This window comes from Lutra lutra, chromosome 16 (assembly GCF_902655055.1).
Source record: "Lutra lutra chromosome 16, mLutLut1.2, whole genome shotgun sequence".
NCBI lineage: Eukaryota > Metazoa > Chordata > Mammalia > Carnivora > Mustelidae > Lutra > Lutra lutra.
In genome coordinates this window covers 21,422,801-21,449,427 of record NC_062293.1, presented here as the reverse complement: position 1 = coordinate 21,449,427, position 26,627 = coordinate 21,422,801, and the positions used below count along the sequence as shown (strand labels likewise).

The window sequence follows — 26,627 nt, the reverse complement described above, 5'->3', positions numbered from 1 at the left end:
TATCTGGGAGAAAGAGTGATCAGAAACAATAGTGATCTTGTAGAATTACTGCATTGTACACCTGTAACTAATATAACATTGTATGTTGACTATATTAGAATTAAGATTTAAAACTTAAAAAAATTATTTAATTGAGAGAGGGAGAGAGAGAGAGAGAGGAAAAAAAAAGTATGGGGAGGGGCAGAGGGAGAATGTGTTCAAGCAGGCTCCTGGCTGAGTGCAGAGCCTGGCTTAGGTCTTGATCCCATGATCCCAAGATCATGACTCGAGCCAAAACCAGGGGTTGGATGCTTAACCAACTGAGCCACCCAGGCACCCCTAAAATTTAAAACCTAATAAAGAAATAATAGTAGTCCAAGACACAGTGAAGCCTTGATGATGTAGGAAATGACCTGTTGGATAATTTAAGCTTCATCATAGGGAACTTTTAAAGAACAGATACATGGTATCATTAAAAAAAAGACTAGAAAAATTCTATGTTTTAGAAGAGTCACTATGGTAAATGTGAATGGAGTCTCTAAGGTGTGTATCATTCTCCTTTGAACTTTTAAAATGATAAGGCTTCATTCTTATGTACAATGAACCAAGGGGTGCCCTTCCATACTTGAAAGAAGTAGTCTCAGCCATAAATATGGATAAGACCGTGAAGTATCCCCATGAACTTGAGAGAAAAGGAAATATATTTGCCTTCCTAACTGAACTAATAAAACCAAAATATAATCTACCTCCCAGGGCCAACAACTGGGTAAGGAGTGTGGTCAGCAGGGGATATCAAAGGGGATTCAGGGAAGCTTCCTTTGGCCTTATCTTAAGGAGAGAGATGCTGAGCTTGAGCACGTGTTCAGTCCAGCCACTAGGGGGAGTTGCCTAACATGTGGCAGAGATACCTTACCTGGCCTGGCGGCAGAGGGGTGGGGGGTGGGGGGGTTGATCTGGAGGAAATATTCCTCAAGTTTTTCTCTTAACTTCTGTTCAAATTCTATGCTTATGTCGCAACTTTCTGATTCCTAATTCATCCTGTCAAGTACGTGTACAGCAGGAAAGTGGGTGTTCTGAGTGGCCTTGAACACCGGGAAAGACATGTCCCTTACTGTTAATTAATTAGCTGGCATTCTAATCTATACATTAGTATTGTATGAATACAATCATTATAAGTCTTCATGAAGTTCTACGTCACCTCTGAGTATACTGGTAAAGTCCAGTTTCTGGACATGAAACAAGAGGAACAGATTCCAGACCAGGGTAAGGTTTCCATAATTCTAATTTATATCTTTAAAAAAGTACTTTGATAATAAGTCTTATGGGCCACTTTCTATCTGCCTCATTATGTATTCCTATACCTTCCATTAGTGGTTTTAGGAATAATAGCAGGAAGCATTACTTTCAACATTAGCTTTACTTTCAGCAGTTGGTAAAAAAGTGGAGCTTGTATCCATTCAAGAATTGAGGATAAAAAGTAGAAAATAGTTTAAGAAATGTGTAGAGATGACAAAAATAAAACATTCTTGCTGCCACTCTTCTGTCCTGTACTCATAGCAGACATTACTAATTGATAATGACATTTTTTCCTGCTGACCCTAGACTGACCTGTGAAACTTATTATTAACCTTAATCCAAGAAGCCACAGCCAGTTGCCTAGGTTGGATCCATGTGAGCTAAAACTCTGCTCTTTCTAGTTTAGATGAGTTGTTAGGGATTCTGGTCATCAAAATTACAGAATTCATCTGGAAAGGACCTAAAGGACAGTTTATCTTTTGAGTTTGATGTCATGGGGAAAGCTACTCTGCCCTTTGACCAAAAGCCCTCTAAATATTCTTACAGAAATTATACCAGACTAGAAAGATTGACAGAAATGATCAGAATGGAATCATCTAGGCCACTAACACATTCACTGTCATGGTGTCAACCAGGACACAATATTCAAGGGACCTTAGATGTTCCCAGATTTCAAATCCTAGCTCTGCCTCTTACTGGGTGTGTGGTAAGTTACTTAACATCTCTGAGCCCTAGTCTCCTCATCTGAAAAATAATACCCAATTCATTAGGTAGAGACTGCACATTTAGATAACACATGCTAAGTGTCTTGCAAATGGTAGGTACTTACAAATGTTAGTTCCCTTGCTTCTCTTACTCAAGCAGAACTCCCTTACTCAAATACTTCCCATCTCTGCTTGAATAGTTCTAGTGAAGAGAAGCTCATTATCTCATTGGGCCTTTCATTTCTGCTGCTCTAACTACTGAAAACTCTCTCATTATATTGAACTGAAATCTGCCACACAGAATATAGTGTGCTCTCTGTCACATAAAACTTAGCTTTGGAGTCTTTTGGATATTTAAAGAGTGTTACTCTACCCTCCAAAATCGTTTCTGTTCTAAGCTAAGGGGTCATCAGTTCATTCACTTGCTCCTTTGAGGACATGGCTGGTTTTCTCTTCCATTATCATCTGGGTTGCCATTGCTTGGATCACTTCTAAATCTGTAGAATTGATTGAACTTCTTTTTTTCTGTCCCTAAGTGTTAATTCAAGGGATTTTTTTTTTTTTAAGGAATCCATGCTTTGTTTTATTATGTTGCAATCAGTCTCCAGCATAGTCATATTTCCTGAGATAGAATATAGCACAGAATTTCTTGTTTTCCTCTTAAATAGAGAAATTATTTAAATTGAATAATTAGTCATTAGTAACCTAACACCTTTGCCTTCCCCACCCCCACCTCGCCTTAGTTTCAGGATGGCTCAGGTGTCTTGGACACACTTGTAATGGAAACTTGTTTCACTCACATTTTGGGTTCACCCTTTTGGGTGTGAGGCCAAGGCTCGTCACTCAGACATTTCTGATTGTGGTGTTGATTAGCTAGTTGGCTTCTAAGCTATAATTATCTCCCTCCTTCAGTTAAAATCACATTTCTCTATTACAACATGAGCTATTGCAAAATCTCATAATACACATTGGATATTTATTTCATTCTAAGCAGACTTTCCCCGACAATTCCTATTTTTTCTTCTGAGTTGTTGAGCTGTTAGGTGTTACTGTTACAGTACCGCTGAGTAGGATGTTCTTCCTAACACAAATTCATCGGTGGGCACTTGGCAGTATTGTTGGTTTTGTTTTCCTGTGTCCTCACTTGCTGCAATAAAGTGATTAAAATACGCTTTATTACTATTCCCAGATTACAGAATTTTGAGTGACTCACAGCTAGAGGCGTACCTGTGTGACAGCATAATTGGTGCCAAAATGAAAAATTCAGTCAATATATGATTTATTTTAAACTGTGCCAAATGATAGGCTTAACAAATAGTTTTCATTGGATTTCAGCCAATCTTTTCCCTTGAATTTTTCAATCATTTTGACAATGTATAATCTGAATGTGATGTTTCTAAACCATCACTCCAATCAACATGTTGGGCACACCTACATTCGGCCAGGTGCTGCATTAAGGGCTGGGAATGTATTTCTGGATGGTCTCCAATACATGGCCCTGACTTTGAAGAGGAATCAGACAACACAAACTCATCTATAAATAAAGCTCTCACCACCATGGTCAACATAGGATTCTCAGAAGAAGGTCACTGGTCTTGTGGGAAAGCATTCTGCGGGAGATGCTTTCTGGTTCTGTTCTTGCCTGCCCATTTCCATTTAACGCCATACACTGAGATTTTTATATCCTCAAACTGCTCAAATGCTTTTCTGCTGTAAAAGTGGCCCTGGTCTTCGCACCCCGGCCCTGTGTGTTCTCTCCCTCCACCAACTTCTGTAGACCTCATCTGTATATTCTTTCTGGTCTAGGCAGGTGTCTTTATCCCTCAAGGTAATGTTATTTGCATATATGTCTATGCTTGGTCCAGTTGCTTCTGTAATGGCCAGTAAATATTTGAGAGAAAAGTCTATTTGAGATAGAATACCTTGGTTAACGAAGGAGGAACAAGTTCTATTTTGGTCTAGATTGCCTGGAGTATTAAGGTTTCAGTCTCAATTTTTACATGGAAAGCCAAGCTATCTTCCATCGGTTGCTTTAAGAGAACTCAGTTTTGTATCCATAGTGATGAATGCCCGTGTACAAAGCACATTCTACTGATGAATAAAAGGATTCTGGGATTGCTTCATAAGTGAACTTTGATGGATACAGTTTTGTTTTGTTTTGTTTTTTCTTATGAAGACTTCATAGAGACTGAGGTACTGTATTTTGTGAAAACAACTCCTGGGACTCTTTAGATATATGGGAAAAGTCCTCAGGTTAATTTCCTTAAAAAAAAAAAGCATCATTAATGTAAAGACTGCTTATTGAAACTGAAGATCACTTTCTACTGAGTCATCAGATACTGTCTGTTGAGCAATATGATTTATATCAATATGCCTTGTGAAATTACCAAGTGAGAATTTGTGTATTTTAGATTAAAAAAAAGTTATGACTCTGCAAAGTGACAAGTATCCTTTAGGTTTTTCTGAGAATATCTGTTGAATTCACCAAATTTCTCAGTAAAATGCAAACAACTTCTTCATGGTGTTTCAGTCCCCAACAGTCTAATTTTTTTTTTATTAGGATTTAAGGAGAATAAAATAAGTGGAATTCCTTTCCATGTGACTCATATATTTTTTAAAAAATAAAGTAACTAGGGTGCCTGGGTGGCTCAGTGAGTTAAGCCTCTGCCTTCGGCTCAAGTCATGATCCCAGAATCCTGGGATCGAGCCTTGCATCAGGCTCTCTACTTAGCGGGGAGCCTGCTTCCTCTACTCATTCTCTCTGCCTGCCTCTCTGCCTGCTTGTGATCTCTGTCTGTCAAATAAATAAATAAAATCTTAAAAAAAAAGTAACCAAAATAAATAGATTCAACCAAAATAAATATATTCAAAGCATCCTCTTTATTTCTTTATTTAAGTATAATTAATATATGGTGTTCTATTAGTCTCAGGTATACCGTATAATGATTCTGCAGTTCTGTACATTTCTCAGTGCTCATCAAGGTAATCCCCTGTATCTGTTTCAGCTATCTACCTCCCCTCTGGCAACCACTAGATTGTTCTCTATATTTGAGTCTGTTTTTCGTTCGTCTCTTTTTTTGTTTGTTTACTTGTTTGTTTCTTAAACTTCACATATGAGTGAAATCGCCTGGTATTTGTCTTTCTCTTACTGACTTATTTCATTTAGCATTATGCCCTCTAGGTCCATGTTAGAGGGGGATGTTAGAAATTGCAAGATTTTATTCTTTTTTTGTTGTTGTTGCTGAGTAATATTCCATTGTAGATATATACTGCATCTTCTTTATCCATTCATATGTTGATGGACACTTGGGTTGCTTCCATATTTGGTTATTGTAAATAATCCTGCAAAGCATCCTCTTAATCCCTACTATATGGTGGATACTGCTTAGCTGCTGTGCATTGAGAAATTTGGGTTTGTTTATTCAATCTTACCAAAGATAAGTGGTGGAAAATTTGAGTTAAATAAATTTTAGAGTTAATAGATAAATAGAGAAAAGTCTGTTGAATATTTCAAGAAAATAATAGAAGAAATAGATCAACACTTTTCAGTGCCTCTTCTGTGGAAGTCCTGTGCTAAGCCCTGGGGATGCCACAGTAGTGTTGTTCCACTTTTATTCAGTGAATACTCTAGCCCTTGCACACAATTCCATGTACACATATTCAACAGATACTGATTTTTTTTTACTACACAATGGGCTAGATTGCTGTTTTATATACTGGGCTGGACACCAGGGCTACTGTAGAAGGCAAAACAGTAGGGAGCTTAGAGATCTTACAGTGGGAGAAGCACGCATTAATTCAGTAGTCGTGCACATAAGTATATAAGAAGACTACAGTGTACTATGAGTGTATATAATAGGAGAATCTGATGTGGTTATCATGGGGCGGGGAGGGGAGAGGAAGGGGTAGAGACTTCCCAACTTTTCAGGGGAGGTGACATCTAAATTCAAACCTGGCAAGGTGAGTGGGAGTTAGCCTGGTCAAAATGGAGAGGAAGCACATTCTAGGCAAAGAGGGGAAGGCCAGTGGCAGGGTGTAGAAAAGCTGAACTAGGCCAGTAGCGGGAGGTGAAGGCATGGGGAGGCACACAATCTGAGAGAAGGGAAAGGGGGCCCGGCCAGACCTTGCTAGATTTTGGTCTTTATTCCAAGGACCAGGAAGCCTTTGAAGGGTTTTAAGCAATAGGGTGACAGGGTCAGGTTTGTCTTTTCAAAACAATCTCTCCCTGACTGTGGCGGGAGGAACAGAAGGGAGGGAGGTGCACATGGAAGCTGTGTGGTTTTCAGGCAAGGGGTGATGAGCAGTGGCCTGGCCCCGGCTGGTGGTGGTAGGGATGGAAGAAAGTAACTGGATCACAGATACTTAGGAGGCAGAATGCCAGATGTGTCCAGGATGTGCTTAGAATATTTGTTGAATGAATAAATAAATGGATGGACTCAGGAGACACAGAGCTCGACCTAGTTAAGAAGTTACAATGGAAGGATTTTTAGACCAATTTCGGTGGAATAACGTCTCTCGGCTTGTTTGGCCAACGTGCAATTTGACTGAAATGTATAAACTGGTTAAAATAACCTTTATTTCCTGATTTTTCTGACTAAACCAAACATAAATGACCCATAAACATTGTAAACATCTAGATAAGTTACGATGATATAAGGTATTTGGATGTATTTTTATATAGCAAGTGTTTTGTGATGCATGGCATGCAATTTTGGGATGTGGTTTTATACGATTAGGCTTTCCGAATGCCAGTACTTTGGAAAATGCAGCTAAACAGTCTCCCTCTGGAGAAATAGGGAAATAATTGTGTAACCTGCCGCTTTAGCTTTTTATCTGCAATGTTATATTGTCCTTTAACTCCCCAGAAATGATCTCCTCTGTCATGGCAGCCCTTCGCCATGTACCCTGGAGGTGACAGATGATGATGATAACGATGACTAAACTGTTCAGGGAGCTCTCCTCCCTGCTGGGACCTACCTTCCCCTCGAGCGATTCTCATCTTCCCACTGGTTACCATTCAGTTCTTGCTCCTTCCAGCTCTGCAAGCTGTGGAAACACCTTCCAGAGTCACGTAGGGGAAGCTACTACTCAAGGCTCCACTGGGGAACCCAGTCAGATTCTCCCACCCTCCTCACCCCTTGGACCCCTTCTCCTTAACTCCCAACCTCTGATTAATGAGACAGAGAGAGTGGACGTCATTGTTCTGCTTCATCTAGAGAGCATGGAGGGTGAATTCTGTGTTAGTCCGGATCTAGTTCTGCAGTGTTGGTTCCGGGATTCTCTCTTGATTAGATGGTGATTGTGTATGTTTGTTTTTTTAAAAAACAATGATGAAAATTTACCTTATTATTTATCAACCTACTCAGTTACTTATCAGATAAGATAGGGAAGTTTAACATTACTCTGTCATTCCAGAATCAGCACATGAGGTTGTGTATAATGGGTGTCCAGTGAAAACATCTTAAATTACCTTGAAAGTACTTTACTATAATGAAAAATGTGTTAAAATACAATTAAATATTTAAGAGTATTGTAATTTAAAAATATGTCCCAATGTGACTCTTGATCTCTGGGTTGTAAATTCAAGCTCCACGTTTTGGATGTGGAGATTACTAAAAAGATAAAATTTTTAAAAATACCCTGAAAATACCTGTTTAACAGTGTGAGTTGCCCCCTTTAAAAACTTATAAAACTCCCGAAAATGAATGAAAAGGTGCCCTATCTTCCAAAAGGAATTGACTAAGCCTCCTCACACTTCTGTTAAATAATCACATTTACTGTGTATGGAGCAATGCCACTTCTGCCAATTAAAAATGATGGCAACTTGCCTTATTCTATTTGCATTAATGTGACCAAGGAGAATAAGGCATGAAACTTTATCATGTATTTACCTTTAGTTCATAAAAGCTGGTTATTTTCAAAAGAATATATTAAGACTTACATATAGTTGGTGCTAGATAAAAATTGGTTGAATGAATGAATATACAAATAAAAATATGTGATCCCCCACATGTATACTTAAATATACTAACTGATCATTGTTTAAAAAATTAAAAATTATACTTCAACTGGTTAAAAAAGTTGTACTTGCAGCTCTGTTCATTTGAAATATGAAATCAGAGCCTTACTGATTAAAAAAAATCCCATGGGACTGGAAGAGATTATGCTGAGTGAAATAAGTCAAGCAGAGAGAGTCAATTATCATATGGTTTCACTTATTTGTGGAGCATAACAAATAGCATGGAGGACAAGGGGAGATGGAGAGGAGAAGGGAGTTGAGGGAAATTGGAAGGGGAGGTGAACCATGAGAGACTATGGACTCTGAAAAAAGATCTGAGAATTTTGAAGGGGTGGGGGGTGGGAGGTTGGGGGCACCAGGTGGTGGGTATTGTAGAGGGCACAGATTGCATGGAGCACTGGGTGTGGTACAAAAATAATGAATATTGTTATGCTGAAAAAATAAAAAAATTATTAAAAAAAAATCCCATGGTATTTGCAAATAAATGAAATATCCCTAAATGGATACACTTCTCTTTTTTTTTTTTAATTTTAGATTTTTTTAAAAATTTGTCAGAGAGAGGGAGAGAGTGAGCACAGGCAGACAGAGTGGCAGGCAGAGGCAGAGGGAGAAGCAGGCTTCCGGCTGAACAAGGAGCCCGATGTGGGACTCGATCCCAGGACGCTGGGATCATGACTGAACTGAAGGCAGCCGCTTAACCAACTGAGCCACCCAGGAATCCCTGGATACACTTTTCTTAGCAGAAACTTCATGTGTATATAACTTTAGGAGGTGCGTTCCAAGCTGACAACTAAAATGCACATATTCTGACCAGCCAAGTTCAGCCAGGGAAGTGGCATGGGATGAAGAGGATATATTCAATTAGGACACTGATATTTTTTAGTTTGATTTTGAGGTTATGATACTAATATTAAATGAAATTTAAATCTTAGGTCCAGCTCCAAGGCTTAAGAAACATTTACTAGCCCATAAAAAGGTCATTTTTTCAGCTATGTGAATAAACTTTTCAAGTGATGTTTGAGTATGTTTTTAAAAGCTTGAGTAGTCCAGATTGTTTGTCTGGTTCTCTAGATTCTGAATAGTTACTACCTTTCTTTTTTTTTTTTAGAATTTATTTATTTATTTGACAGAGAGAGATCACAAGAGGCAGGGAGAGAGAGAGAGGGAGAGAGGAGGAAGTAGGCTCCCTGCCAAGCAGAGAGCCTGATGTGGGACTCAATCCCAGGACCCTGAGATCATGACCTGAGCCAAAGACAGAGGCTTAACCTACTGAGTCACCCAGGTGCCCCTACCTTTCTTTTTTATGTGTTAAGACAACTTGCCTCCTTCCTGGTGGACTTTCTGGTGGACACTAAAGCTACTCACTTGTTATTTAAGTAAGAACATTTTAATTTACTAAGTTGATGCTTGTAAAAGTTTATTTTTTGTCTTTCTTTACCTCTCTCTTTCTAAAAATTTTATTATTTTTTTTTAAAGATTTTATTTATTTGACACACAGAGAGAGAGAGTGCACAAGCAGCAGGAGTTGCAGGGACAGGGAGAGGGAGAATCAGGTTTCCCACTGAGCGGGGAGCCTGACCATTGGGCTTGATCCCACGACCCTGGGATCATGATCTGAGCCAAAGGCAGATGCTTAACTGACTGAGCTACCCAGGCACCCTGCCTCTCTCTCTCTCTTTTTAAGATTTTATTTATTTATTTGACAGACAGAGGTCACAAGTAGTCAGAGAAGCCTGAAAGAGAGGGGGAAGAGTAGGTAGAGAGGGGGTGGGGTGGGAAGTAGGCTCCCTGCTGAGCAGAGATCCTGATGTGGTGTTCCATCCCAGAACCCTGAGATCATGACCTGAGCTGAAGGCAGATGCTTAACCCACTGAGCCACCCAGGTGCCCTCTCTCTTTTTTTTTTTCTTTTTAAGTGAACTTCCTAGGGGCACTTGGGTGGCTCACTTGGTTAAGTATCCAACTCTTGATTTTGACTCAGGTCAAGATCTCAGGGTTATGAGATCTGATACTGTGTCGGGCTCTGTGCTGACTGTGGAGCCTGCTTGAGATTCTCTCTCTCTCTCCTCTCCTTCTGCCTCTCCTACCACCTCTCTCCATCTCTTTAAAAAAAATACATAAAAAGAAACTTTCTAGTATCAAACATACATACCTCAAGTGGCTTGAAAAGCAGGGTTGATTAAATGTTGTATTAAATGTTCAGTTCCTGAGATTCCAGTAGGTGGCACTCTTGCAAAGCCTCAAGAAGTGACTGCTTTGGCAATCTAGGGTTGTTTTCTAGATTGTTCCCTTCCTACTGTGGATTAATTGCAAACCCCTTTATTCTGGATAACTAAAATTTATGGTTTCCCTGATTATTAGAGTTATACATGCTCTTTGTTAAGGATTTTAGGAAATGTACATGAGAAAAAGTAAATTAGTCTTCCAAGTCCTTGGTAATTTCCAGGAGGTAACCACTGTAACAACTTAGTATATACAATATTTCCCACACTTTTCTGTGGCCTCTACATACAACAAATGCATATAAAAAGTAAACCTTTTAATTTTAAATTTAATTTAAAATAATCATGAATTGCATGTCTTTTGTTGTCTCATTCTGTACTTAGAATTTCTCTTATAAGTTATTTTCTTTAAAGATAGACTTCTTACTTCTGCAATTCATTAATTCCTGAGTCCAAAGGGACCTTTTATGTCTCTGTTGAAGTTGGGCTTGTGATCTAGTGAATGAGGGCTGGAATCTCATGATAAGGGTACTATGCTAAATGCATTTCTTAGCAGTGAGAATAGGGCAGAGTGAACTTAAATAGTAAACCTAATGTTTCCTTTCTCAACTGAAGACTATAGAATATTCTGAGATATTACCAGAAAAGCACTGTAATTTTGGATTTGATGGCTGAGATCCTAGCCATTGGAGCTTAAGGGAAATTTTGTGATACCACTGATTTTTTTCAGGTAGTTCCCCCCACCCCAACATTATATAACTTTAACGCCAGCTAACTTCCTCTGGAGTGAGCAATCCAAGAGACCAAGCCAGAATTGAAATGCCTTTTTTTTTTTTTAAAGATTTTCTTTATTTATTTGACACAGAGAGAGAGTGCACGCAAGAGAGCATAAGCAGGGGGAGCAGCTGGCAGGCAGAGGGAAAACCAGGCTCCTTGATGAGCAAGGAGCCCAGTGCAGGACTTGATTTCATGACCCTGAGATCATGACCTGAGCTGAAATCAAGAATCAGACACTCAATCTACTGAGTCATCCAGGCACCCCAGAATTGAAATGCTTTATTGACCTAACCTTGAAAATCACACACAGTCACTTCTTCAGTACATCTACTCTTTTCATTGTGGGAGGGAACTATATACAGGGGCATGAGTACCAGGAGGTGGGGATCCTTGGGGCCATCTTGGATGCTACCACAAGAAATTATCAATGCATAGACGGTTGCTTTGTTTTTTTACTGAGGTATAATGTTTATTAGTTTCAAGTATACAGCGTAATGAATCAATATTTGTGTATATTGTGAAATGATCACCACAATAAGGCTATAGGTGTTTATTTTAGAATGATGGGGTTAGTTAAGATCACCTAGGGAATGAGTATATAGAGAGAGGATAAATGGGAAGATTGGGCCAACATTCAGAACTCATAAATATGAATCTGAGAAAACGTGACAAGTGAGGTATTATCTTGGGGAGCTCAGTGAAGAAATGCTTCCAAAAGAAATGAATGCTGAGAAACTAAGTAGCTAAGAACCAATAAACTGGGTTTATCCTTGTGCAAAACCCTTTTCTCTTTTGAGTCTCATACAATTCAGATGTAGTTATAAGGAAGACAGATGTAATTTGAAACAGTAACTGTTCGCAGCCACTTTTGAGTGCCAAAAAAGGGACATTCTTTTTTACTTGGGGGGGGGGTGTGGACTTTATTCAGGAAAAGACCTTGATAATCTCTTCGGGTCTAAAAAGTAAGGTTCTCCTATGACATGTTCTAGAAGGGGAGAGCTGGGCAGAGAGTTGAACTGCTGTGCATAATACAGGGAGATAAACGGAGCACTGGAAACCACTAGCAAATATTAAAAGGAAGTGTGACTTCAGAACGCTGCACGCTGAAGCAAGTCAGCTAAAATGGCATAATAACCTTCCCTGGGTTTTTGTACTCAGCGAGGGAATTCCTCCAGGCTTGCATGACTCCTCCCTCTCCTTTCTGCTTCCTTTGACTCTCCTTGCTCATCAGTTTCCCTGGTTTCCGCATCCCATTTTTGTTCCATACACTAAGTAATAATAGAATGCAAATACTGAGTACTTGTTAGGTGCCAGAGACTGCTCCTAGTGCATTATGTACGTTACCTCATTTAATCTCCACAAAACCCGCCCACTTCAAAGATCCGGAAACTGAGGCCCACAGAAGTTAGGTTACTTGCTATGAAGTGACAGAGCCAGAATCTGAACCCAGTCTGGCTTTAGAGCCCAGGCTCTTAATCATTAAATCCTGTTCTCATTTTTCCTTTTAGGGTTTTGAATTTGCCAGATTGAATCCCCATCTACTCAGGCTTAGACTTTGGCCACCTTCTGCCACAACCCAGGACATGAAATTTGTTATTGACTTGGGGGTCCAATCTACCCCAACAGAAACCCACTCTGGGCCTCACCAGTGCCAGAAGGGAGAAAGGACATCAAAGCCATGTTTGTTTATAACCTTGTGTTTTTTCACGTATGTTCCTCTCTTCCCTTTCCCCTTCTCTGCCTGGTTGGTTTCTTTTAAAAAATTAATTAATTAATTAATTAACTTGACAGAGAGAGAAAGAGAGAGTGCGTGCGCCCATGCACGTGGGGGGAGGGGTAGAAGGAGAAGGAAAAAGAGAATCTCAAGTAGACTCTGCTCTGCAGAGCCCGACTCAGGGCTCAATCCCAGGACCCTGATGAGATCACAATCTGAGTCAAAATCAAAGGTTGGACAGCCAGCCTACTGAGCCACCCAGGAGCCCCTGCCTGGTTGATGGTTGAATGAAGCAATTAGTTGCCTCCTGACAAATTGTTCACTTCTTCCTCCATGTGTCCCCTGAACTGTGTGCCCTATCTCTCTGTATTCCTGGTAGATGGCTATCTCTACCCTCAGCTGTGAGCTCCTCCAGGCAGGGACCCAATCTTACTCATCTTTGAGTCTCCAGTCTTTCACACTGTAGGGGTTCTGTAAGTGTTTCTTGACTGAATGAAAGAAGGTCTTAGAAAATGAACAGGACAATTGTCATCCCCTAGTGGACAATGTAATTTTGCTGTAACCTGGATGGGCTGATGTAAAAAGGATGTAAGTTTTTTTTTTAAGGGTTGTTTTTGTGTGTGTGTGTGTGTGTGTTATTTGACAGAGAGAGAGAGAGAGACAGCAAGAGAGGGAACACAAGCAGGGGAGGTGGGAGAGGGAGAAGCAGGCTTCCCACTGAGCAGGGAGCCTGCTGTGGGGCTCAATACCAGGACCCCGTGATCATGACCTGAGCCAAAGGTAGACACTTAACGACTGAGCCACCCAGACACCCCAAGGACAGAACTTCTAAAAGAATCTTCTTAATCTCCAGCCTCGACACCTTCATCTCAGTGTTTATCTACGTTACTATTAGTATTTTCCAAACCTCTGTCTATGCTCTTGACATTATTGTTGGACACAAGAAGGTACATATTTCACATTATTGCCATTCATCTTTTATTGAACTCTATTAAAACAATACTACTTGATCAAAATCCTGTGATTAAAATATGTTCCAGGTCACCAAGAGAAAGTTTATTAGAAGACTACACTGGATCCAGAAAGATGTGAGGTGATTTTGGTTTGTTATAAAGACCGATATGGCCACTGTGACTTGTAATTAAAGAGCAAAAGGGACTCAAAGTGAATAGAGAATCCAAGAAAAATGAAACAGACTAAAATATAATTCAACTAATATAGTATCTTACTGAAAGGAATAATTTCTACTTGTAAATTTCCTGTTCCTAAGAAACCAAACATGGGGCAGATCTTGTGAAATTTTACATTAGTTCTTCTTGAACCTGAGATGAGACCACTTCACCGTTCACCACTTCCTGCACAATTGTCTTGATTTTCCGGGATTTAGTTTGGTCTAAAGATAAGAATGGAATAAAGGGGCAAGAGTTAGTGTTTCACATATTCATCCAAAGTTGGTTGTTGAGGTACTGGCAGATAGAATCCATCTAATTTAAACTTTCTTTTCTTTTTTTTTTTTTTTTAAAGATTTTATTTATTTATTTGACAGACAGAGATCACAAGTAGGCAGAGAGGCAGAGAGAGAGGAAGGGAAGCAGGCTCCCTGCCAAGCAAAGAGCCTGATGCGGGACTCGATCCCAGGACCCCAGGATCATGACCTGAGCTGAAGGCAGAGGCTTTAACCCACTAAGCCACCCAGGCGCCCCTAACTTAAACTTTCAAAAGTGACTCTTGCATTCTAAAGTAATGCGTTTTATTTAGTGAAAATGAAATATATTCAGTATCTTATGCAGAAATGAAAATATATATTTTTTTAATTTAAAAAGTGGTTATGATGCTCATAACACTTCTTTGTAGAGTAGATTGTTTTCCTTCTGGGATTGCCAGAAGTTTTACTATGGTACAGTCTACTCATTTCTCTGCAGGAATGCATAAATATTTTTTCTTGGCTCAGAATGCAAATATACCTTAAATTATTAATAACACTGCAATATTCAAGAGATCTTATTTTAGTTATTAATAAGTGTGATTCTGACTTACTGTAAGTGATTCTTAGGGAATCTACATACCTTTAGAGGAACCAATCGATTGTGTTTGAGGTTTGGACTCTGTCACATATAAAGTTTCATCGAAACCGTCACTGTAAAGAAAACAAGGGAGGTGATACCACATGATGCTTTCTGGGAGGAGGAGAAATAAAGAGTTTGCTTTTTAAGCTAACAATGTACATAAAACTATCACTAAATAAAGAAGGTATTTTAAATTTCTTAATGAACAAAGAGTAAAGAATGCACCCTGAGAGTAATCAGTGCAGTGGACCTTTGTTATCAAACCTTGCCTAAAACAGGTTCCCTAAGTGAAGCAAACTGGCAATTAAGGGAAGGTCTGATCTCAGAACTTAGATTTCCTGATTTATAGCCCTGGCCTCTTCCCCTACTCCAGGCTGCCGCTGCTTTGGGAACGTTCATTGCAGGAGGCTGTGAGGTGGTTTGGGTGGCTATTGTTTGATGGGTCATTCTTAGCATTGAGGCATTGATATCAGAACCCTAATGGGGCACTTCTCTAGTGCTCATTAGTGGTTCGCCTCTGTTTGTGGTGCCATTATCCCAGCATTTTATGAATGATCAAGTAAGATCATGGGTGACAACACTTTGCAAAGTATAGAACTTGAATAAATTTAAGGCATGTTGTTAGGAGATGTGGTATTTTCCATCAGCAAAAGAACCCTTACTTCTGTTGCCCCAAGCGCATCAGGTGGCCACAGTTGGTTAGCCACTGAAGTTATTTTCAACCTATTTGAACCTGTCTATTCACCGTTGGGCCTCCCCGTCCAGGAGGCGGCGGTAGGTCTCGATCTCCAGCTCCAGGCGGGCTTTAGCGTCCAGCAGCCGCTGGTGGTCGGCGTTCTGGTGCTCGGTGTCGGCGCGCACCTGGAGCAGCTGCTCCTCCAGACTGCTGATGAGCTGCTGCACCTGGGACAGCTGGCCGCAGTAGTCGCCCTCCACTTCGGCCAGCGAGACCTCCAGGGATTTCTTCTGCATGTGGGAGGGAAATGGCAGAACAACAGAGGGGACTGTTAAGAGGAAGGCAGCTGGCCAATGGCCTTACCAGCGTGGATGCCCGTTTTCTTTGGAAGTTGAAATGATGCTGTGTGTACGCGCCCTACCGTGGCCAGCTGGGACTGGAGCTCTATCTCCAGGTTTTGAACTGCGCGCCTCAGGTCGGTGACCTCGCTCTTGCTGGACTGAAGCTGCTCCGTGTTGGTGCTGATCTCCTTCCTGAGCTCCCCACTCTGCCACGGCAAAGAGGGGCAAAGGGATGTGAGCGCACTCTGCTCCCGTGGGTCTTTTCTGCAAATGTGGCAAAGCCTTTTATTTTTGTTTGTGGTACCTTTTCAATGAACCAGGCCTCTGCGTCCTTACGATTCTGCTCAGCAATGGTTTCGTACTGTGCCCTCATGTTGTTGAGGAGCCTGGTGAGGTCCACCGCCGGAGCAGCGTCCATTTCCACGCTGATCTCCCCTGGGCCGCCTGCCCGGAAGCTTTGGAGCTCCTGGGGACAGCGAATGAAAGAGAGGGGCGCAGAGGCCCATTATAACCTTTGTGGGTCTCTTCCAACAGAAAAGAAATTAAACGTTATATTTTATGACCACGTTGGTGACTGACACAATGCATTAAAACTTTTTTTTTTTTACCTACAAATTCATAATTTTTCTTTCAACTTAAAAGAACTTAGACATTGTCTTGGGTCCCTAAACTTACCATGGGTCCTAGGGGCTGTGCCTATCATGGCAAATGGGTGAGTTGGCCCTGCTTCTTGGAGGTCGAGGGCATTTACAAAGAAGGCAAAGCCTGGTGGAAAAGATGTAGTGGGGTTTTAACCACAGCTGCCAACTTGGGGCTGCAGGCTGTGTGAAGGCTTGCACACTGTACCATAGTCGTGGATTTCCAATAGAAAGTTCTGTAGAAGCCCATTGCCAGGGTCTTGATTAATGTCTGTTTATACACCAGGTTTTGCTATACTGTGTGGCTTACCAGAGTTCATTGTGTGTTTTACGCAGGGCATAACCAGTTTCTCAAACGTGTATAACATTATGTATTACTGACAGGCTTCTGTTTTTGAACTTTAAAAATACTATGTGTTTAGAAATCACTGAATTTGGGGCGCCTGGGTGGCTCAGTGGGTTAAGCCGCTGCCTTCGGCTCAGGTCATGATCTCAGGGTCCTGGGATCGAGTCCCGCATCGGGCTCTCTGCTCAGCAGGGAGCCTGCTTCCCTTCCTCTCTCTCTGCCTGCCTCTCTGCCTGCTTGTGATCTCTGTCTGTCAAATAAATAAATAAAATCTTTAAAAAAAAAAAAGAAATCACTGAATTTGGACAATTGAAATTCTGGTTGTCCTTATCTAATGTTGAAAACGACAAAATCAGAAAGCTCCTCTAATCTGTTAAACTTCAGTGGGAACCTCCATCAATCCTGCCACCACCACCACACATACACACACCCAGAAATTCAAAACAAATGGCTAATTTAACAGGGGTGTCATGTGTCCCCCATTATCTGTTCTAACTCTAGATTTGTGAATGTGAAATTGTAATTTTTGGATTTAGGGGGGGAAAAGCTTAGCAATCTGCCTACCTCCTCATGGTTCTTTTTCAGGTAGGCCAATTCTTCTGTTAGGTTCTCGATCTGCATCTCCAGGTCAGATCTGGCCAGGGTCAGCTCGTCCAGGACCCGGCGTAGGCCGTTGATGTCTGCCTCCACACTCTGGTGCAGGGCCAGCTCGTTCTCATACCTGAAAACCAAGCGCAAAAACAGTTTTTGGAGTAAACGTACCCGTTTAAATAAGTCTCCTGCCATCATCTTCAGGGTTGCTTTGTGTCCTGGGTGATTAGGTAGAAGTGGTAGCATTGTAATGTATGATGCTCTGTTTCCTTTTGAACATTTTTCTTTCCTTTTTTTCATAATAGTTTACTGCTCAGCTGGAGAGAAGTGAAAAAATTGTGAGATGAGACTTCTCTCCCATCAGTGAGCCTCAGTAGCCCTGCATCCCAGGGGGCAGTTTCCCCTTTGACTGGCTGCCCTGGTTGTAAAAAGTAAGAGCCACTCTCCAGGTGGAGTTTCTGGTGGAATCCTAAAAGCAGTTGAAAATAAATAATTTTTTTGCTTATCTTTATTCATGATTTAATTTAACATTTGATACTTCTCTAATAGCTTTTATCAAGATTTTATAGGCTGAGGATCATCACCAGTACAACATCCTGCATGGAGATTTTGTGCAGCAAAATGAGTGTTAGTGTTTCTGCCTTTTTTTTTTTTTTAAGATTTTATTTATTTATTTGACAGGCAGAGATCACAGGTAGGCAGAGAGGCAGGCAGAGAGAGAGAGAGAGGGGAGGAAGCAGACTCCCCGCTGAGTAGAGAGCCTGATGCGGGGCTCGATCCCAGCACCCTGTGATCATGACCTGAGCCAAAGGCAGAGGCTTTAACTCACTGAGCCACCTAGGCACCCCTAGTGTTTCTATCTTATGTGTGGGAGGGTGGAATATGGGAGAGGAGGAAGGAATATAAAAATAGATTTGTGGTTAATATTTTAGTGGTGTGTGTCATCAGGAGAAAGATAATTTCACTTCTAGGTAAAAAACATTATTAATTCATTTTGATACATGGAAGATTGTGGTTTAGAACATTGGTGTAAATATCATGTTACATTATGACCCAAAAGCAAATTACAAGCATGGTGGTGATCCTAGTCCTAAGTGTAAGTAGCTTATAATTAAGGATGTGTAATGTGAACTGTGTTTGAATCTGTTTTCTTCCTAGAATGCCCTGTGTAAATTTACCAAAACAACAAATGTGTGGAGCCTACGTACTGCAGAGGGTTTAAAATATTTGCCATCAACAAAGGCAGGAGAATGGGGAATAAGAAGAGATGATGAGACACATCAATTATCATTAGTTTTTCTTTTGTTCTACTCACTTCATTCTGAAGTCTTCTGCGGCCAGTCTTGCATTGTCGATCTGCAGGATGAGCTGGGCATTTCCAATGCTGGCAGAAATGATCTGGCAAATAGGGAAAAACGTACAAAATGAGGTTGTAAGATACTAGTATTATACAAGTGCACCTGAGAAGAAATTTTTAGGTGATGTTAACATGCTATTTTATTAAGAATTTAAGGCAGTTTAACTTTTTATAAGAAAGCATTTACAGTATTTTATTTAAAAATTGAGAAGCATTTTTTGCAGAAAGATAGTGGAAATACAGTCACTTTATGATAAGTGATAAAATGAAACTAAGTATCTTGAGATGAGAAATTGTTCCAGATAAAGCCAAATTGAAAAATACCATAAGTTTTAGATGGTTTATCACTGTAAAATATTATAATAGCAAAAAAGAAAAAAAATTCCCAAAGCCCCTCCAGAAACCACATCATTACCTCATTCTTGAGGTCTTCGATCAATGGGTAATATTTACTGTAATCACTCTGTGACCCGGGGTCTCCAGTCCCAGATCCTCGTGTTTCATACCATTCTCGAATTTTGTTTTCTAGCTCAGTATTAGCCTCTTCTAGAGCTCGAACCTTATCCAGATAGGAAGCCAATCTGTCATTAAGATTTTGCATGGTTTCCTTTTCTGATCCGGAAAGAAGGCCTCCATCATTGCCAGAGAGAATACCCACAGCACCACCACCTCCTGGGCTTCCCCCAAATCCAATTCCCAGGCCACCAAAGCAACCTCCTAGACCTCCAAAGCCACCTCCCAGGCCTCCAAAGCCACCTCCCAGGGCTCCAGAGCCACCTCCCAATGTTCCCCCATAAGCAGTGCCCAGACCTCCAGCAAGGGAAATTCCAGAGCCACCACCAAAGCCAGAGCTAGAACCAAACATGGAAGCAGCAGAAAAGCCTCCCCCACAGCTGTCCCCAAAGCCAAAAGTGCTCCCCCCATAGCTACTGCCAACAAGGGAAGCAGATGTGCCCCTGGCTCTGCCTGATGTCCCACTCTGGGAAGACAGCCGTCGGGGCAGCCCAGAGGTCCGCACTGAGAGAGACATCGTGTTGCTTGAGAGATCCACAGCCCAGGGAAGGGGGCCACAACCTGAGAGGAAGCAGTGTCAGCAAGGCAGAAAGGTTGCCCTTTTATAGGTCATGAAATGGGTGTTGCAGTTGAAAAGTTCACTCTCTCCACTCAAAACATCATGCCCCCCATTTTTTGACCAGCTCAACCAGTAAATGATTTATGCATACTGAAAACTCATTAGTATAGAAATAATTGAATAATTGTGCCCATTACATATTTGTTATATGAAAAGGAAATCTGGGTGGAGTAGATATAGGTTGTCACAAGAAATTTTCTCTTCCAGATTATTCCATTGCTTGTATTCTTTGCATCGTCCAGTGTTTTATGCACTGTGGGAAAGCAATGAGTGATTGTTAAATGGGTAAATTAATCGTACGTCGTGCTCAGCCTTGAGCTTCTTAAAGTTCTTCACTCATTATTTCCTACTTTTTCCTTTAGAAAACTGAATGTAAACCATCCGATCATGATCTAGTCTATATTCCAGTGGAATATGGCTTCAGAAGCAGTTGTAAAATGCATTGGTGGAAGGTGGAGGAATAATTGCGTTTTCCAGGGGGCGCCTGGGTGGCTCGGCAGTAGATCATCTGTCTGTGGCTCAGGTCATGATCTCAGGGTCCTGGGATCCAGCCTTGCCTTGGGCTCCCAGCTCAGCGGGGAGCCTGCTTCTCCCTCTTCTGCTCACTCTGCTTGTGGGTGCATGCTCTCTCTCTCTGTCAAATAAATAACTAAAATCTTTGAAATTAAAAAAAAATGCATTTTCCAGATTGATAGAGGAATTTGAGCTCTCAAGGATTTTAAAATCTCGGATTAGGATGTTACATGGTTTCTTTTTTTCTGATTCAGAAAGAGGACCCCTTAAACATTGAAAAAAAATTTTTGAGTAGAATATTATGTAGAGTAGAATATTGAGTAGAATATTTTTTTTAAAAAGATTTTATTTATTTACTTGACAGACAGAGATCACAAGTAGGCAGAGAGGCAGGCAGAGAGAGAGAGAGAGAGAGGAGGAAGCAGGCTCTCCGCTGAGCAGAGAGCCCGATGTGGGGCTCGATCCCAGGGCCCTGAGATCATGACCTGAGTCGAAGGCAGAGGCTTTAACCCACTGAGCCACCCAGGTGCCCCTATTGAGTAGAATATTATTATATTATAATATATTATATTATATTATATTGCTCTTCCTCTGCATGAGAATTACCCTCTTAGTAAACTCTGTGAAATCAGGAGTCCGATTGTTCACTGCTCAACCCCCAGCATTGCTAATGGATCAAAATGCAATTGATTTTTTGTATATTAAAATTCCATTACTGCTCTCACTCTCAACCCCTGTCCCCTACTCTAATATCCAGATATTCTCTGCCTTGACTCTAGCTTCCCAGAAAGTGAGGCAGGTACTTTAAACCTGTGAACAGTTTTGAGCTGGTGCTAGCAGTGCCCTGTGGTGATGTGGGGGCAAGTGCAGAGGACTTGGACCCGAAGCCCACTCGGGCCTCTCTAGGGAATACGCAGTGGCAATTCTGGCAAGCAGAAGAACTGTGTGACCCTATCTATCATCTATCTATCTATCTATCTATCTATCTATCTATCTATCTATCTATCTATCTTTTTTCCCAGGGACAGGAATGATGAACCCCAGGTGAAATCCAATTCCAGTTTCCTTCTACCTTACTGAGAAGGGACGCACATGAAGGGACATATTTTCCCCCAGCCTATACACATCACAAGGAGCAAGCCAATGGGATTTCTTTTTTTTTTAATTTTTAAAAAAGATTTTGTTTATTTTTATTTGACAGACAGAGATCCGCTGAGCAGAGAACCCGATGTGGGGCTTGATCCCAGGACCCTGAAACCAGGACCGGAGCTGAAGGTGGAGGCTTTAACCCACTGAGCCACCCAGGCGCCCAGCCAATGGGATTTCTAAGTAAAGGGATCTTAAACAAGACATTTACAGAAACTATGTATTCTCACTCACAATAGATATAAAAAGGATGCAGCAGTCAAACGTAGACTCATCTTGATGAGAGATGCCATAATCCATTTGTTTCATTTCTTGAGAAGATAGAAATATGTTAAGTGGAAATGCCAGGGACCTCAGCCTCATATGGAAATTTTTAGCAAGGATTCCTTTTAATGTATATTACAAGCGTTTTGTTTGAGCTTGTCCTTGTTTGAATTGCTGATAGTGATAGTGTGCTTACCATGTTGTGGACACCAGGTTAGGTAAACGGCAGACATTATCTTTAACCTTTGTGGCCACTTCTTAAGTAGGATACTTTGCTCCCATTTTTCCAAATAAGCAATCTGAGGGTGACGATGTTAAATGACTTATTTAAAACCACACCTCCAGGAGGTGGTGAAGATAGGATTCGGGTTGCAGTGCCTTTTATAGACAACACAACCCTGCTTCTTACAGTGAAAACAGAAAAGAGTAGAGCGTCACTCTGACCCCTCAGTCATGAGACTGGATTTTGCCCTGCACATCAACCAGGAGCTTAGCTTGTCTCCTTGAATTGCTTTTCTCCTTGAATTGTGTTTCTCAGTGTTCAGGCTGAGGCCCAAAGAATGACACCACCCATGAAATCCTACAAATACATGAGCAAATGTAGTTTTAGTTGTACTTTTTACATGTAACCACATTGTCAGAGATCATGTAAAGTACTAGTTCAGCTTGTACTTCCTGCACAGGAACTTGACATTATGGTCATTAATAGTTAGTTTATAAGTAGGATTTCCCCCCTTTCCCCTGCCTTCAAGGATAATTCCATTATTATTGCCATAGAAATGAAACAGGCTATTACTGGCTTACAGACTTGAGGAGATGTGCCCAATCCAAGCTTGTAGCTTAGTGTCATCACATAATATGGGAATATGATTAACTTGAATTCTTGAACTTGGAACTGATTTTGTGCTGAAATATATATACTTTCCACCTCTGATGCCTATGTGTACATTTTAAATAATCATGCTTGGTATCTATACATTATGTTTACGTATTATTCCTTCGTGTTTCTATACATATTATTTATCATCCTAGACTGTAAGTTTCTCAGGTAGGGACTATGTTGATTTTTTTTTTAATCCTGAGTCTTAGCCTAGTGTTCGGCTGAGCTTCATCCTTGTACTTCTGGAGTTATTTCACTTGAAAGAACTTCATCCTTAATAAGTTTGAATGTGTCATTTAAAATTCATTTCATTTGAGAGTGACTTTGCTCTAATTTGCTGGTATGCTTTGAGTAAGATTTATTCTGAATCCGATTATGAATGGACCGCAACTTCAGAACTTGGAAAGAGAGATGTTTCTTCTTCAGTGGCTGGTTTTTTTTGGAAGGGAGGGCTACGTTAAATAATAAAGCCTGTATTTTAGAGTTTTTAGAAGTGAAAATAATTTTCTCTGACAGCTTTAAAAATATAGGAGGGTGGGAATATAGAAAACAGATACAATCTGGTGGTAAAGTGATTATGTAAGTCTAGGCACAGAGGAAAATGAGAAAGGGGGAACTGCTCAAGAGTCATGACTTCTCTCTCTGTAGAGTTTAGAGAATACTCAAGATAGAGACAGTTATTTATGTGGTATTTGTAAATCTTTTGATTTATTAAGTAAAACATATGCCCATCTTCTCATGTCACATTGGTTAGTTTCCTGCTCTTTGATGACAGGACTTTCCACCTGAGTTCTTTCCATTCAAGCAGACCTTCCACTTCCTGAAATTTACTGATCACTGGGTCCCTAACACCTTTCTCTTTTGCTTTCAATAACATTTGAAGATCCTGTGAGTAAAATAATATTGGGCTACTGAAGTTTTATGCTGTGCTTTTGAAATGAGGAGGAAAAAACACTCTGGTGGTCATGCTTGAGGGTGAGTTCTGGACTCCAGAGCTCAGTGTTCTCAAAGGCAGGGAGGGTTGCCTCTGGTGAGAGAGGAGAAGGAATCTTGGAATCTTCCCTTTCCTGGGAAGGTGAGTCATAGAAGTGAGTCTAGGGGAGAAAACGAATGTTTGAAGGGAGATTAAAATCACTAGCCTGTGCTTTAAGTTGGAATTGTTATTTGAGACTGCCATCAACTTCGTGAGGATGCGAGCAGAGGGTGTCCACTGGTCAAGTTTTGATTTTATATCATTCCATGGCATTCTTTTTAGATATTACAAGGCTCTGTGTAGATGTAATTAATCAAGGCCAGAGAAAGTAGTTCTCTCCAACCTAGTGTCACCTCTAGGTTTTCTCTCTGAGTTTGATGGGTCCACTTGTGCACTGATGATTTTGTATAAGGTCATGAAATTTATTGATAATGATTCTATGTGTGATAACAAGACCTATATTTAAGGACTACGAATCTGGGGTGCCTAGGTGGCTCAGGGGGTTGGGCCTCTGCCTTCGGCTCAGGTCATGGTCTCAGGGTCCTGGGATGGAGCCCCACATTGGGCTCTCTGCTCAGTGGGGAGCCTGCTCCCCCCCCCCCCCACCCGCCTGCCTCTCTGCCTACGTGATCTCTGTCAAATAAATAAATTGGAAAAAAAAAAAAAAAGGACTACGAATCTTCCATAGTTCTGTATACCTGTCAGAAATAGGATCATGCTGTTCTGTTTCCTAGCTCGTATAAGAAGTATAGATACAGAGATTAACACTTTACTTTCACACAGTCACTACTGGTAGAACCGGTGATAGAACCGTATATATGGCCTCACCTACTTTCTTTGAAAGATTATTTAGAAGAAACTAGAGATTGACCGAAAGGCAAGGATTAGTTTTCATTTTTTATGATAGGAAATTCAGTTAAAAATAATCTGCTTTTGGGGGCGCCTGGGTGGCTCAGTGGGTTATAGCCTCTGCCTTCGGTTCAGGTCATGATTCCAGGGTCCTGGGATCGAGCCCAGCATCGGGCTCTCTGCTTAGCAGGGAGCCTGCTTCCCTCTCTCCCTCTGCCTGCCTCTCTGCTTACTTGTGATCTCTTTCTCTCTGTCAAATAAATAAATAAAATCTTAAAAAAAAAATCTGCTTTTAAACAAAGTGTCATTATTGTCTATGGCAAAAGGCAATAATTATCATATTGTCGATGGCCATGCCTAGTGAATTTCAAATCCACTTCCTGCAGGTTTTTTTTTACTAATTAGACTCAGTCTCTGGCATTTGCATGTTGGGGTTACAGACTGTTCTGCACTGTATTTTGGTAGGAGAAAAAGAATTCACTTCTAAAAGTTCTTAACATCTTTAAAAGCAGTTTACTAACCAGAGTGACTTGGAAAGAAATTAAGAGAAAAACGAGAATGAACCTCTTTACTTTGAAAAGCAAAGGGGGTGCCTGGGTGGCTCAGTGGGTTAAAGCCTCTGCCTTCAGCGCAGGTCATGATCCTGGGGTCCTGGGATCAAGTCCCGCATCGGGTTCTCTGCTCAGCAGGGAGACTGCTTCCCTCTCTCTCTCTGTCTGCCTCTCTGCCTACTTGTGATCTCTCTCTCTGTGTCAAATAAATAAATAAAATCTTTAAAAAACAAAGCAAAGGAATGAGAATGGGTGAAGATAATTTTTTCTGACAAAAGTTATGGTAAATCCAGTTGTGGGATGCTGGCTGGACCACATTTGTGACTTTTGGGTGTTGTCTCTGGCTAGTGAAAATGGCAGTCAGAAAACAGCAAATGCTGTAAGGAGAGACATGCTCATTTCAGGTGTAACTCTGTAATTGTCATGTAATTAATTGCTTAAAAGGGTATCATGACTTTAGACAAACAGTCCTAAGGTTCAGTCTTGCCTCCATTACTTGGTAACTCTGACTTTCGGAGAGTACCTATTTCGTGTCTTCATATATAATCCTCATTTGTAAAATGGGGAGAATAGAATAAGGTCAAACCATATGAAATAGCTATTTTTTTTAGATGTTATTTATTTGACAGAGAGAGAGATATTACAAGTAGGTAGAGAGGGGGAAGCAGGCTCCAGCTGAGCAGAGAGCCCGATGCGGGGCTTGATCACAGGACCCTGAGATCATGATCGGAGCTGAAAGCAGAGGCTTAACCCACTGAGCCACCCAGGCACCCCAGAAATAGTATTTTTAAAAGTAAAAAATGATTACATATTGGCAAGTTCATATGATTCAACCTAATAGCTTCTACTTCATGAAGTTACTGTGAGGATTAAATGAGAAATGCATATAGAATGTCTGGCATAGTGCTTAGCACATAGTAAGTGCTCAATAAATGATAGATGTTATTATACATAAATGAATAACATTATTTTCAATATAATCACACTCAAAATCCTATTTACTTAAAAACTTATATGTCAAAATTTAAATTCAAGTTCTTAATTTACTAAAATACCATGAGAGAGGGCAAATTTATTTTTTCCTGTAAACATTTGCAAGGTGGTTACTGCACACTGAAATGCAAAATGGGTGGGAATACAGTCTGCATCTTTTTGTGTCAGACTTTCCTCACTAAGCATTGCTTTTTCAAGGTTCATCCCTGTTGCATTATGTATCAGTACTTTGTTGTTTCTATTGCCAGTTAATACTCTATTGTGTGGACATACCTCCTTTTGTTTATCCTTTGATCAGTTGATGGACATTTGAATTGTTTCCACTTTGGGACTATTATGAGTAATACTGCTATGAACATTTCTGTACAAAAGAACACATTGTATGATTCCATTTGTAAGAAATGTCTGGAGTAGGCAAATTCATGGAGAGAGGAAGTGGATTGTGGGAGAACTGGGGGGAAGGGAAAAGGGAGGACGACTCCTATTGGGTTTTCTTTTCTCAGTGATGAGAATGTCCTAAAACTAGACAGTGGTGATGGTTGTGCAATCCTGTGAATATGTGGAAGACCACTGAATTTTGCACTTTTCAAGGATGAATTTT

The 26,627-nt window shown here is 40.7% G+C and overlaps 1 protein-coding gene and 1 long non-coding RNA gene across 2 annotated transcripts in view; one reads left to right on the top strand and one right to left on the bottom strand.

Annotated features, from left to right (window-relative positions):
* LOC125087297 (uncharacterized) overlaps positions 1 to 26,627 on the top strand; it is a 156,779-nt gene that overhangs the window by 22,698 nt on the left and 107,454 nt on the right. The gene's annotated exons all lie outside the window — the stretch shown is intronic.
* Positions 13,989 to 19,946, bottom strand: KRT12 (keratin 12). Its single transcript, XM_047707470.1, has 8 exons — positions 19,141 to 19,946; positions 18,684 to 18,766; positions 17,342 to 17,498; positions 16,098 to 16,259; positions 15,874 to 15,999; positions 15,522 to 15,742; positions 14,777 to 14,847; positions 13,989 to 14,103 (listed from the first exon to the last, which is right to left on the bottom strand). The coding sequence occupies exons 1-8, from the start codon at positions 19,753 to 19,755 to the stop codon at positions 14,012 to 14,014; spliced, it is 1,527 nt and encodes a 508-aa protein (XP_047563426.1). The 5' UTR covers positions 19,756 to 19,946; the 3' UTR covers positions 13,989 to 14,011.